The sequence below is a fragment of the Heteronotia binoei genome, unplaced genomic scaffold (genome assembly GCF_032191835.1).
Source record: "Heteronotia binoei isolate CCM8104 ecotype False Entrance Well unplaced genomic scaffold, APGP_CSIRO_Hbin_v1 ptg001280l, whole genome shotgun sequence".
Classification (NCBI taxonomy): Eukaryota; Metazoa; Chordata; class Lepidosauria; order Squamata; family Gekkonidae; genus Heteronotia; species Heteronotia binoei.
Window position 1 is genome coordinate 30,094 of NW_026800222.1, and position 14,489 is coordinate 44,582.

Consider the following 14,489-nt stretch of genomic DNA (forward strand, 5'->3'; position numbering starts at 1 on the left):
ATTGGATTTATATCCCGCCCTCCACTCTGAAGAGGCTCAGAGCGGCTCACAATCTCCTTTACCTTCCTCCTCCACAACAGACACCCTGTGAGGTAGATGAAGATACTGGATTTATATCCTGCCCTCCACTCCGAAGAGTCTCAGAGCGGCTCACAATCTCCTTTCCCTTCCTCCCCCACAACAGACACCCTGTGAGGTAGATGAAGATATTGGATTTATATCCTGCCCTCCACTCCGAAGAGTCTCAGAGCGGCTCACAATCTCCTTTCCCTTCCTCCCCCACAACAGACACCCTGTGAGGTAGATGAAGATATTGGATTTATATCCTGCCCTCCACTCCGAAGAGTCTCAGAGGGGCTCACAATCTCCTTTCCCTTCCTTCCCCACAACAGACACCCTGTGAGGTAGATGAAGATATTGGATTTATATACCGCCCTCCACTCCGAAGAGTCTCAGAGCGGCTCACAATCTCCTTTATCTTCCTTCCTCACAACAGACACCCTGTGAGGTAAATTAAGATACTGGATTTATATCCCGCCCTCCACTCCAAAGAGTCTCAGAGGGGCTCACAATCTCCTTTCCCTTCCTCCCCCACAACAGACACCCTGTGAGGTAAATGAAGATATTGGATTTATATCCTGCCCTCCACTCCGAAGAGTCTCAGAGGCGCTCACAATCTCCTTTCCCTTCCTCCCCCACAACAGACACCCTGTGAGGTAGATGAAGATATTGGATTTATATCCCACCCTCCACTCCGAAGAGTCTCAGAGGGGCTCACAATCTCCTTTACCTTCCTCCCCCACAACAGACACCCTGTGAGTTGGGTGGGGCTGGAGAGGGCTCTCACAGCAGCTGCCCTTTCAAGGACAACCTCTGCCAGAGCTATGGCTGACCCAAGGTCTCTCCAGCAGGTGCAAGTGGAGGAGTGGGGAATCAAACCCGGTTCTCCCAGATAAGAGTCGGCACACTTAACCACTACACCAAACTAGCTCTCCAGAAAGTACTCTCTCTCAGAAAGTAGGGGGGGGGGAGCAAAATGTCTGCTGGGCACTCCATTATTCCCCATGGAGCCCGATTTCCATCGGGTATAATGGAGAATTGATCCATGGGTATCTGGGGCTCTTGGAGGAATTGTTTTTTGAGGCAGAGGCACCAAATCTGCCGCATAGCATCCAGTGCCTCTCCACAATATACCCTCCAAGTTTCAAAAAGATTGGACCAGGGGTCCAATTCTATGAGCCCCCAAAGGAGGCGCCCCTGTCCTTCATTGTTTCCAGTGGAGGGAAGGCATTTGAAAGGTGTGTAGCCCTTTTAATTGTGATGACCAGAACTCCCTTCGGAGTTCAGTGATGCTTGTCACACCCTTGCTCCTGGCTCTTCCCCCAGAGTCCCTAGATATTTCTTGAATTGAACCTGGCAACCCTACCACTGCTCCAGCACAAGGACTTTCACTGTGTGACTGAAGGAAGGTCAGGTGTAGCCGCCATTGGTACCTATTGCACCATAGAGTTTCCCGTCCCAAATGGCTAGAACGTCAGGGAAAACCATCGAGTTTTCCCGGAAACGCCAAGAGCGGTCGCCGGCGCGATGACGTCACTTCCGGGCGACGTTGGTGGAGGTTCCCCCAGCCGGCCCAATGTAGGACGGCGGGTTGGGAACCTCCCGGGCGCAGCCTACTTACTCCCTCAGAGTGAGGGAGCCTACTCCCTCAGAGTAAGGGTCTTCCTCCTAAACAGCAGCCGTCCCGGCTGCTTGGCCTCTCGGGAGGAAAGAACAGTGTCGGTCTCCCGAGAGAGCTTTTAAACAGTTCCCCTCAGAGCCTAATTGGATGCTGATTGGCTGAACCCAGTGCCAAGCATTCTGGGGATTGTAGGCTGTCTCTTCGTACTGAGACACAGGCCTCACAGGCTCCTTAGGCCCACTAGGCCTCTGTCTCACCGCACAGCACAGATCATGACAAGGTGCCTGCAGATTCAAAGGCTGGGGAACCTTGGACTTAGCATCTTGCTGGTGTTTTATGTGCACGAGTGGCTTTTTTGTCTAAGGCGCTCCAAATCCCCTCCCATCCCCCCCCCCTACGTAATGGAAATCATAGGTTACTTCTTGGGGTCTCTCTCTCTGGAAAAAACACAGATTTCTTTCTGATCATCAAGTAAGGTTGGAACACTTTCTCTTTGAAGAAATGTTAAAACGCTTGGGGCTCTTTAGCTTGGAGAAACGTCGACTGCGGGATGTCATGATAGAGGTTGACAAGATTATGCATGGGATGGAGAAAGCAGAGAAAGAAGTCCTTTTCTCCCTTTCCCACAATACGAGAACTCGTGGGCACTCCATGAAATTGCTGAGAAGTCGGGTTAGAACGGATAAAAGGAAGTCCTTCTTCACCCAAAGAGTGATTAGCACGTTTAATTCACTGCCACAGGAGGTGGTGGCGGCTACAAGCATAGTCAGCTTCAAGAGGGGATTGGATAAACATGGAGCAGAGGTCCATCAGTGGCTATTAGCCACAGCTTATCATTGGAACTCTCTGTCTGGGGCAGTGATGCTCTGTATTCTGGGTGCTTGGTGGGGCACAGTGGGAGAGCTAGTGTCCTGGCCCCACTGGTGGAACTCCTGATGGCACCTGTTTTTTTTTTTGCCACTGTGTAACACAGAGTGTTGGACTGGATGGGCCATTGGCCTGATCCAGCATGGCTTCTCTTATGTCTTGGGCACTGTGATGCTCTGTATTCTTGGTGTTTGGGGGGGCAACAGTGGGAGGGCTTCTAGTGTCCTGGCCCCACTGGTGGTCTTCCTGATGGCACCTGGGATTTTTTGGGCCATGTGTGACACAGAGTGTTGGACTGGATGGGCCATTGGCCTGATCCAGCATGGCTTCTCTTATGTCTTAGGCACTGTGATGCTCTGTATTCTTGGTGTTTGGGGGGGCAACAGTGGGAGGGCTTCTAGTGTCCTGGCCCCACTGGTGGTCTTCCTGATGGCACCTGGGATTTTTTGGGCCATGTGTGACACAGAGTGTTGGACTGGAGGGGCCACTGGCCTGATCCAACAAGGCTTCTCTTATGTTCTTATGTGTGACACAGAGTGTTGGACTGGATGGGCCATTGGCCTGATCCAACAGGGCTTCTCTTACGTTCTTATGTCTGGGGCAGATGTGCTCTGTATTCCTGGCGCTTGGGGGGGTCACAGTGGGAGGGCTTCTACTGTCCTGGTCCCACTGATGGACCTCCTGATGGCACCTGGGGTTTTTTGGCCACTGTGTGACACAGAGTGTTGGACTGGATGGGCCACTGGCCTGATCGAACATGGTTTCTCTTACGTTCTTAAATCGTGTAAGCTTTTTTTCTTTTGCTATCCCGTCTCCGCAGGCATCCAGCCGGAAGCGCAAGCTCTCCTCCGACGAAGGAGACTCGTGCAGTGAGGAGCCGGATAGCACGACTCCCCCCGACAAGACCCCTCGAGGTGACCGGAAATCCCTCTACCACTGCCGAAAGTGCGGCTACGTGGCCCCCACGGCGGCCGATTTCCAGGAACACATCCCCCAGCACCGGACAGGCGAGAGCGCCCACCAGTGCCGCGAGTGTGGGCTCTGCTTTACTTCTCAGGTCTCCCTCAACCGCCACCGCTTCATCACCCACAAGAAGAAGAGGGGGGCGGGCGATGCGGAGGAGCCCGGTGCCGGGGATGACCCCGAAGGGGGCTCCCCTCCGGACGCCAAAGGAAAACTCTCCTGCACGGTGTGCGGCAAGGGCTTCGACACCCAGCTCAACCTGAAGACACATTTCCGCACCCATGGGATGGCCTTCATCAAAGCCCGGCAGAACGTCGGGGCGGAGAACTAGCCGGGGGCCCCCAGCTCGCCATCGGGGGAGGTGGCTACCGAGGGATCCGTGCTCTGATAGCAGAGCGGTGGGGGGGGGGGTCGTCCCTGCCACTTGCCTCGCTCGTTTGGGTGATAAGCCGTGACGGCGGAGGGGTCACGGCGAGCCTTATTTATACTCCTCGATTGGCGGTCTCGCAGGCCCCCCACCTGGGCTCCAGGGAGCTGTCGGGGGTCTTTTTCTCCCCTCAGAGACTCGGGGGGAGGCGATGGGAGGTAGCGTCAACAGAAGCATTAAGAAGGGGGAAAGGCCGGGAGCCGGACTCGTAGAGCCACCGAGGGATGGATTTTGGAACGAGCTCTTTCTTCGTGGAGATGCGGCTGAGCGCCGGCGTCAGGCGAGGGCACCCTGCTCTTCACCGGGAGGCCTTCCTGCAGCCGGTCAAGCGATCCCTGTCCAAAAGCTGGTGGCGGCTCACCAAAGTTTCTCTCTGGGGTTCCCTTAATTTGAGCCTGACCCTGGCACCCGGGGCGCGTTTTGGACCACAGCTGCGTTACCTTCCAGCCGTGCCCCCCTCCCCCCCACCCCTGCCAGCCTCGGTCTGGTCAGACACCCCTCCCCTTCCAGGTTCTTTTGGGAGCAATCGCTGTCTGTCTGTTTCTTTCTGTCCCTCTCGGGGATTTCCGCAGGGTTCCTTGACTTCCGTACGGGAAGCTGCATGTTCCCGGCCTCTCCTCCCTCCCCAGATCTCCTCTGCTTCTTTGAAACGATTTTCCTTCTATCGGTTTTTGCCTTTGCCTTCGTAGGAGACAAACTGGAGGGGGCTTGCAAGCTGGTGTCCGCAATTCCCCTCTCATTCCCCCCTCGCCCCGTTACGGGAATCTTAGGTTAATTCTTGGGGTCTCTCTCTCTCTGGGAAAAATCCAGAATTCTTTGTGATCATCAAGTAGTTTCTTTTCTATGTACATTAACCATTGCCCTTGGACAGGGCAGAGTGAAAGCGTTTCTTCCCCCTCGCTGTGCGGACATTCGGTCTGCTCCTTCGGCTGGCTTTTTTTGCAACGGAACTGAGGCCCCCAGCCACCCTCCCAGGGCCTGCCCATCTCTCCTCTCCCTCCCCTTTTAGGAAAGTGGGTCTTTCCAGGTCGTACAGAATGGGAGAGGGGTGGGAGTGGGGGGCCATCAGCGCTTGGGGGCCCAGAACAGACCTTTTTTGCAGACCCAAAGCCCAATAAAGGAATTCCCTCTAGCGCTCCCCTAAGCAGTCCCTTGCAAAGCCCTGCTTTCTGCCTTCGATGGCTTAAAGGTACCTGTCGCTACCTTGCAAGGAACTGGAAGAACGAAGCCACCGTGGGAGTCAAGTGTCCACCAGAACCTGCCCTCGTGTCGACCCGAGCCGCTGGGCGCCGGACCCTGTAGGGGCCCTCTGCTGCCAGTTAGATTCGGGTCTCGTAGCACCATAGAGCGCCACTAGGCTCGATTCTAACCGTTCAACTGCAGACGGGCAGGCTGCCTTCTTCTGACGGCCGCTGCTCTCGCCTGGGCCGGGAGAAAGAGCTGCTGTGGACGGAAAGAGCAAAGCTGGAGTCCGGCGGCGCCTTTCAGACCGGCAAAGTTTTATTCCGGGTATAAGCTTTTGTGTGCGCGCACACGTCAGAAAGTTTATACTCGGGCTAAAACTTTATTGGTCTGAAAGGTGCCCCTGGACGCCAGCTGTGTCCTGTCGCTTACAGGCAGCCTGGCGATCCACCTGAGTCTATAGGTAGAAAGGATTTTGTGGTTATCCAGCCAGGAGGTTTAGCAGAAGGGAGGCGGAGGGTGGCCAGGTGTCAGCTCCTGAGCTGGGCCCCCCCGGGAGATGGGAGAGGGAGGGGGAGACTCCTCCGGTGTGTGTTTGACACGAGATGCATTCGAGGGTTTGGTCCCCCACCACCGCTCTTCGAGCCGAGTGGCGGATGAGTCGCACCAGGCCTTCTCTCCCCTCCTGCCCCGCATTGCACCATCTCTTGCTGTTTGCGGGGAGTGTTGCTATAACGCATCCCTCTCGCCTTCATTGTCAAAACGCAAGAACGCTCTTGGAAGGCCGGAAACTTATCGCGACGCCTATGGGACCCCGCGACCTAAAATCGTGCCCTTTGTCAAAGGGTTCGAGATGTTTCCACGCTCAGAGCGTTGGGGGGCTTCCCCAGGAATTGTGACGTGGGCTCACCGCGTCTGCCCCCCCCCCCCCCCCAAATCAGGTCCATCTGCCCTCGCTTTGTCCTGCTGTAAACTTTCCTTCTGCCTTCGGGCTTTCGGGGCAATCATGTTTTGACACAGCTCGTCTGCAGAACCGTTTCCGCTGTCAATCATGGAATTAGAAATGTACACCTTCCCCCACCTCACTCAGACACAGAGGACCACAACTCTCAGATCATGTGACCAAGAGGACGGCTGGGGCACGCAATCCCCCCTTTTTGGTTCCGGCCCCGGGATAAAGATCGCTGCAAACTGCTACAGAGGCTGAGGGGACGTGCGTCTGTTCTTTCAACACAGACTCCCCATTCAATCATGGTTTTTGGGGGGGGGGCGGATGGGGTGGCTTTTTTCTTTATTTTCTCATACGTTTCAGGTTTTTTTTTTGGTGGGGGGGGGAGAGACAAGATGTCTTCTTTTTTTTTTTTTAGTTTGTGCATAAGTAAAATATTTTAGTAACTTGGTTTTTTCTGTTTCCAACTAGTCACTAATGCTTATTAACCGGGCGTGTGTCTTTTAAAAAGAAAAGAAAAACCTGTAACATACACTTTAAAAACGAAAGCCTGACTGTTGTAAGTTCTTATTTCAGAAAAATAATAGTAACAAATCTGATTCCTGTTTTGGATAGAGATCCTTTTTTGTGTGCGCTACGAACGGCCAGAAAAGGGTGGCGGGGGACGGGACAGTAGGGGAAACAAACTACTGAATCGACGAAGGGTTGATTCTGTCACTGCTTGTACATTTTAATCCTTGCAATAGCACACTGGGTTAAAGGGAGAAGTAATGCCTTATCTTACTCTGTGTTCTGATACGGATAAAAGGAATGGATAAAAGGATACGGATAAAAGGGAAGTCCTTCACCCAAAAGGTGATTAACACATGGGATTCACTGTCATAGGAGGTGGTGACGGCTACAAGCTTAGACAGCTTCAAGGGGGTTGGATCGACAAATGGAGCGGAGGTCCATCAGTGGCGATTATGTATTGTTGGAGCTGCTCTCTGTCTGGGGCAGTGATGTTCTATATTCTGGGTGCTTGCGGGGGACAACAGTGGGAGGGCTTCTAGTGTCCTGACCCCACTGCTGGATCTCCTGATGACACCTGGGTTTTTTGGCCACTGTGTGACACAGGGTGTTGGACTGGATGGGCCATTGGCCTGATCCAACATGGCTTCTCTTATGTTCTTACGTGACACAGAGTGTTGGACTGGAGGGGCCACTGGCCTGATCCAACTTGGCTTCTCTTATGTTCTTACGTGACACAGAGTGTTGGACTGGAGGGGCCATTGGCCTGATCCAACATGGCTTCTCTGATGTTCTTCTGTGACAGTGTTGGGCTGGATGGACCATTGGCCTGATCCAACATGGCTTCTCTTATGTTCTCATGTGACACAGAGTGCTGGACTGGATGGGCCATTGGCCTGATCCAACATGGCTTCTCTTATGTTCTAATGAGACACAGAGCGTTGGACTGGATGGGCCATTGGCCTTGATCCAACATGGCTTCTCTTATGTTCTTATGTGACACAGAGTGTTGGACTGGAGGGGCCACTGGCCTGATCCAACTTGGCTTCTCTTATGTTCTTACGTGACACAGAGTGTTGGACTGGATGGGCCACTGGCCTGAGCCAACATGGCTTCTCTTATGTTCTTATGTGACACAGAGTGTTGGGCTGGATGGACCATTGGCCTGATCCAACATGGCTTCTCTTATGTTCTTATGTGACACAGAGTGTTGGACTGGATGGGCCATTGGCCTGATCCAACATGGCTTCTCTTATGTTCTTATGTGACACAGAGTGTTGGACTGGATGGGCCATTGGCCTGATCCAACATGGCTTCTCTTATGTTCTTATGTGACACAGAGTGTTGGACTGGATGGGCCATTGGCCTGACCCAACATGGCTTCTCTGATGTTCTTATGTGACACAGAGTGTTGGGCTGGATGGACCATTGGCCTGATCCAACATGGCTTCTCTTATGTTATGTCTGGGGCAGTGATGTTCTGTATTCTTGGTGCTTGAGGGGCAAGAGTGGGAGGGCTTCTAGTGTCCTGGCCCCACTAGTGGGTCTTCTGATGGCACCAGGGGTTTTTTGGCCACTGGCTTGATCCAACATGGTTTCTCTTATGTTCTGAAGTATGCTTTGCAAGATGGTAGGGGGCAAAGATTCTGGCAGCGGAAAGGCCAATGTGGAAGCTGCTGGGCAGACCCGAGTTTTGATGTTGTGGTTCAGTGCTCGGCTCCCCGGTCAGCTGTTGCAGCTCGCTGTTGCGAGTTCGAATCCCCTCCCCCCCCCCCCCCCGCATCCCTTTCATAGCTTCCTGCTTTGGTAACAGGGCCCGTGGAAGAATCTTCCAAGGCGGCTTGAGCAGGTTAGGGGCTAGAAGTTAATAGCCTGCGGAGCAAATGGCTGAGTTCGAATATCTAGTTAATTTTTTTTTCTTAAAATGAGGAACTACTTTTTTCCTTGAAATGAAGAACTACTCCCCCCCCCCCCCCTGAAATGAGGAATGGCTGTTTGTTTGTTGTTCGGTCACACAGTCGAGTCCGACTCTTTGCGACCCCAAGGACCAAGTCTTGCCAGGCCCTCCTGTCTTCCACCATCCTCCGAAGTCTGCTCAGATTCGTGTTTGTTACATCAGTAACTCTGTCCAGCCATCTCCTCTTTTGCCGTCCCCTTCTTCTTATGCCTTTTGTCTTTCCCAGCATCAGGATCCTCTCCAGCGAGTGCTCCCTTCTGATTTGGTGGCCAAAGGATCTTAGCTTCAGCTTCAGCATCTGACCTTCCAGGGAACAGTCTGGGTTGATTTCCCTTAGGACTGACTGATTGGATCTTCTTGCAGTCCAAGGGACTCTCAAGAGTCTTCTCCAGTGAGTGCTGCCTTCTCATTTGGTGGCCAGAGTATTTGAGCTTCAGCTTCAGCATCTGACCTACCAGGGAACAGTCTGGGTTGATCTCCCTTAGGACTGACTGACTGGATCTTCTTGCAGTCCAAGAGACTCGCAAGGTTCTTCTCCAGCACCACAACTCAAAAGCATCTATTCTTCTGCGCTCGGCCTTCCTTATGGTCCAGCTCTCACAGCCATACATGACTACTGTAATGTAGCCCTGTAAAGAACCTGTAGACATTTATTATTTTTTATTGAGATAAGAAATTATTCTCTTCACAGTAATTACGGTGCCATGGTACCAGTCAGCACCGTTACTGGTGCTCGCGAAGGGCTTTTAGAAAGCGGCCAGAGCTGGGTTCGGTTTTTTCCCAGCAGGACTTCTGATTGGCCATGTAGGTTAAAAGGCGTCCTGCTCAACAGAACTTCTGTCTGAAATGTTGGAAGAGATACTAGTAAGAGTTACGTATGGCCTCGCTCCCTGACATTTTGTGGTTGGGTCTGCCTTCTGCTGCAGCCATGTGATCGGCTTCGCCTCTTGGGGCAGTCGTTTTCTAGTTGTGCCCCCAATGCCTCGTGCCAGAATTCCAAAGGTTTCCCAACGGTGCAAACGATGATCAGCTCTGATTTTTGCCTTACAAATGCCACTTGTTACCTCTAGAGGGAGCCCGTGAGGCTGCCTGATAACTGCTAGGGTGGTGCTCCAGTAAGCGTTCTTACTGAACGCTTTGAAATCAAACCTTAGGAGGAAAACCTTCAAGGAGAGAGAGCTTTCAGGTTGGGACAGGGGCTGCGGAAGTGAGCATATCATTAGACATACCTGAAAATTCTAGCTTTTAGTTTGATGTGGTCAAATCCCTCTATTCCTGGCTTAGGGTAGAAGAAGATATTGGATTTATATCCCGCCCTCCACTCTGAAGAGTCTCAGAGTGGCTCACAATCTCCTTTACCTCCCCCCCCCCCACCACAGACACCCTGTGAGGTAGATGGATTTATATCCCGCACTCCACTTCAAAGAGTCTCAGAGTGGCTCACAATCTCCTTTACCTTCCTCCCCCACAACAGACACCCTGTGAGGTGGGTGGGGCTGAGGGCTCTCACAGCAGCTGCCCTTTCAGGGACAACCTCTACCAGAGCTATGGCTGACCCAAGGCCATGCTAGCAGGTGCAAATGGAGGAGTGGGGAATCAAACCTGGTTCTCCCAGATAAGAGTCCACACACTTAACCACTACATCAAACGGGCTCTCTCTGAGGAAGCCCACCTTTGACCGACCTCGGAAGGATGGAAGGCTGAGTCAACCTTGAACCAGCTACTTGAACCCAGCTTCTGCTGAGATCGAACACAGGTCGTGAGCAGAACTTGGACTGCAGGACTGCAGCTTTACCACTCTGCACCACAGGGCTCTTTGAAAGGTCAAGGTCGTCCCCTGTGCAAGCACCAGTCGTTTCCGACTCTGGGGTGACGTTGCTTTCACAACGTTTTCCTGGCAGACTTTTTATGGGGTGGTTTGTACTTGCCTTCCCCAGTCGTCTACACTTTATCCCCAGCAAGCCGGGGACTAATTTTACCGACCTCGTAAGGATGGAAGGCTGAGTCAACCTCGAGCCGGCTACCTGAACTTAGCTTCCGCCGGGATCGAACTCGGGTCACGAGCAGAGCTTGGACTGCAGCTTTCCCACTCTGCGCCGCTTTCCTACCCCGAGGCAAATTGTGCAACGTCCCGCTTTTCGTCTCATCTTGGATTTCTTTTCCAGTCAGGGTCCAAATTGTTTATTTTTAATTTTTTTTTTAAGAAAGCATTTTGAATACATTCAGAAATAAAATTCATTTTCAGGAGACGGTCCCAATTCACGTAACTGATTCCAATCGTCAACGGTGTGGTTCTCCACCCCCCACCCCCCTTCCCAGCCGCTTCGCTGTCATCTCAGCTTCAGGTGGATTTTGGGACGGCTACTGGTCCGGTCCTGCAGCAAAAACCTCACTGGCATTTGCAGAATTTCGGCTCCCCTCCACCCCTCTGTATAACAGAGGCAAAAGCCTGACATGAGAGTTTACAGGTCCGCTAAGGTGGGCCTGAAGAATTGCTCAGCAGTGTCCTTTACCCGCGTCCGGGCATGTTTAGCTTGGAGCTGGTGTCCAGATTAATATTTTGTTGGGAAGCCCCAGCTGCCTCTCTTCTTCCTTTTGAAAGGCAAGTCCCCCCCACCCCCTCGGATCGCCGCTCCTCAGTTCCGGGATGTCAGAATTCCTCTGCGTGGCTTGAAGCGCAGCGGGAGGAGGAAGAAGTTAGCATACTGAATAACCTCCTTTCTCCTGGCACAATTTAAGATAAAAGCCGCCCGTCTTTCAGCAGCCTTCTGCAGGCTTTCAAGGACGCGGAGGTCACCTGCCCTGCCCGTTTCCCCAGGTGTCCGCTTGCTGGTGGGGGGGGTTGGAGGAAGTGTCCTGGGGGATTCCTCTGGCAGCCGGCCTCCTCCTCGGCTCCGGGGTGAGCCTCTGCGATCTCATAGAAAACTCAGGAGCAGCTGGGTGACTAGGAGAGAGGAACAACCTCCGTAGCTGCCCAGGGAAGCTTTCCGCTCAGATTTTCTCCACGTAGTTCCACGGGAACAAGCCCTCTTTGCCCCTGATACGGCCCTGCCACCATCCAGAAGGATCTGCAGAAGGAAGGAGACAAGGTTGATATTGGATTTAGAAGAAGAAGAATTGCAGATTTATACCCTGCCCTTCTCCCTGAATCAGAGACTCAGAGCGGCTCACGATCTCCTTTATCTTCCTCCCCCACAACAGACACCCTGTGAGGTGGGTGGGGCTGAGAGGGCTCTCCCAGCTGCCCTTTCAAGGACAACCTCTGCCAGAGCTCTGGCTGACCCAAGGCCATTCCAGCAGGTGCAAGTGGAGGAGTGGGGAATCAAACCCGGTTCTCCCAGATAAGAGTCGGCACACTTAACCACGACACCAAACTGGCTCTCTGCTACAAATCTCAGAGTGGATCACAATCTCCTTTACCTTCCTCCTCCACAACAGACACCCTGTGAGGTGGGTGGGGCTGAGAGAGTTCTGACAGAAGCTGCCTTTTCAAAGATAACTCCTATCAGCTATGGCTGACCCAAGACCTTCCCAGCAGGTGCAAGTGGAGGAGTGGGGAATCAAACCCGGTTCTCCCAGGTAAGAGTCCACACACTTAACCACTACACCAAACTCTCAGAGTCAGGCAATGAAGAGCGATCTTCCCTACAGGCAAAAACCACATAACAGGCAGACAAAAGGCCAAAGGCCAGCCTTGTCATAAGAACCCAAGGAAAGCCCTGCTAGATCAGAGCTGCAGTCTGCTTTGAGGTTACGGGTAGACTGCATGCTAAATATGAGCAATCAGTGTGTTGCAGCAGCAAAAAAGGCCAATGCAGTTTTGGGGTGTATCAACAGAGGCATAACACCCAGATTTCAAGATATTATAGTCCTACTGTACACCGGGTAGGTCAGGCCACACCTGTGTGCCGTTCTGGAGGTCTCGCGTCAAAAAGGATGTGGAAGAAGAAATTGGGTTTATATCCTGCCCTATACTCCTGAATCTCAGAACGGTCACAATCTCCTTTACCGTCCCCCCCCCCCCCGACACACACACACACAACAGATACCCTGTGAGGCGGGTGGGGCTGAGAGAGCTCTTACAGCAGCTTCTCTTTCAAGGACAAGTCCTATGAGAGCTATAGCTGACCCAAGGCCATTCCAGCAGCTGTAAGTGGAGGAGAGGAGAATCAAACCCGGTTCTCCCAGGTAAGAGTCCACGCACTTCACCACTACACAAAACTGGCACATGAAGCTGCCTTTATATTGAAGCAGAACCCGGGTCCATCACAGTGAGTATTGTCTACTCAGACTGGCAGCTGCTCTCCAGGGTCAGGAGGAGGAGAAGATGATGATATTGGATTTATACCCTGCCCTATACTCTGACTCTCAGAGCGGCTCACAATCTCCTTTACCTCCCTTTCCCCCGACACCCTATGATGTAGGTGGGGCTGAGAGCTCTCCCAGAAGCTGCCCTATCAAGGACAACTGGTACAAGAGCTATAGCCGAACAAGGCCATTCCAACAGCCGCAAGTGGAGGAGGGGGGAATCAAACTTTGTTCTCCTAGATAACAGTCTGCACAATTAACCACTACACCAAACTGGGGAAGGCCTCAGCCTCTCTGCCCTGTTGCTGGCCCTCCAGAGGAACTGGCTGGCCGGTGTGTGAGACAGGAGGCTGGACTAGAATGACCCTCACTGGTCTGATCCAGCAGGGCTCTTCTGAGGTTCTTCTCAGGGGAAGGCCTTGGCCTCTCTGCCCTGTTGCTGGCCCTCCAGAGGAACTGGCTGGCCGGTGTGTGAGACAGGAGGCTGGACTAGAATGACCCTCACTGGTCTGATCCAGCAGGGCTCTTCTGAGGTTCTTCTCAGGGGAAGGCCTTGGCCTCTCTGCCCTGTTGCTAGCCCTCCAGAGGAACTGGTTGGCCACTTTGTGAGACAGGAGGCTGGACTAGATGGAGCCTCCCTGGTCTGATCCAGCAGGGCTCTTCTGTGGTTCTTCTCAGGGGAAGGCCTTGGCCTCTCTGCCCTGTTGCTTGCCCTCCAGAGGAACTGGCTGGCTACTGTGTGAGACAGGAGGCTGGATTAGATGGACCCTTCCTGGTCTGATCTTGTAGGGCTCACCTTCCTTGATGATTTCAATGACCTCGTCTGCGTTGAAGCTGAGCTCATCGGTGTCTTGAGCGTCGTAGGCGTAGAGCGCCCGGCACTGAGGGAGTCGGGGCTGTGGCTTGGGCTTAGGTTTGGGCTTGGCCCGGCCTCCTCCCGGGATGGGCTTGGCTTCCTTGGAGAGCCGCCGCTGCAAGCTGGAAAGGAAGTGGTCAAAGCAAGGTTGGGGACAGGAAAGAGGACCCCTGACATTCTACCCACAGCCCTCTTGGCCTTTCCCCAGAATCATAGAGTTGGAAGGGACCTCCAGGGTCATCTAGTCCGACCGCCTGCACAATGCAAGAAACCCACAAAACCTCCCCCTAAATTCACAGGATCCTCATCGCTGTCAGATGGCCATCTAGCCTCTGCTGAAAACCGTCCAAGGAAGGAGAGCCCATCGCCTCCCGAGCAGGAAGCCTGTTCCACTGAGGAACCGCTCTAATGGTCAGGAAGTTCTTCCTAATGTTGAGCTGGAAACTCTTTTGATTTAATTTCAACCCACTGGTTCTGGTCCGACTTTCCGCGGCCACAGAAAAGAATTCCACCCCATCCTCTAGAGGACAGCCCTACAAGGACAAAGATGGTGGTCCTATCACCTCTCAGCCGCCTCCTCTTCAGGCTAAACATGCCCAGCTCCTTCAACCTTTCCTCATAGGTCTCCAGACCCCTTGCCATCTTCATCGCCCTCCTCTGAACTCGTTCCAGCTTGTCTAGATCCTTCTTAAAATGTGGTGCCCAAAACTGAACACAAGACTCCAGGTGAGGTCTTTGGGATTAAAATCATAGAATCCTAGAGTTGGAAGGGACCTCCAGGCTCATCTA

General features: G+C 53.1%; 1 protein-coding gene across 1 annotated transcript in view; it reads right to left on the minus strand.

Annotated features, from left to right (window-relative positions):
- Positions 1–11,518: 11,518 nt before the first annotated feature.
- LOC132590956 (unconventional myosin-Ie-like) overlaps positions 11,519–14,489 on the minus strand; it is a gene marked incomplete at its 5' end in the record, with an annotated part of 88,498 nt that continues 85,527 nt past the window's right edge. Inside the window, 2 exon segments of the mRNA XM_060263866.1 lie at positions 11,519–11,604; positions 13,641–13,822. Coding sequence (XP_060119849.1) covers positions 11,528–11,604; positions 13,641–13,822 — 259 coding nt within the window.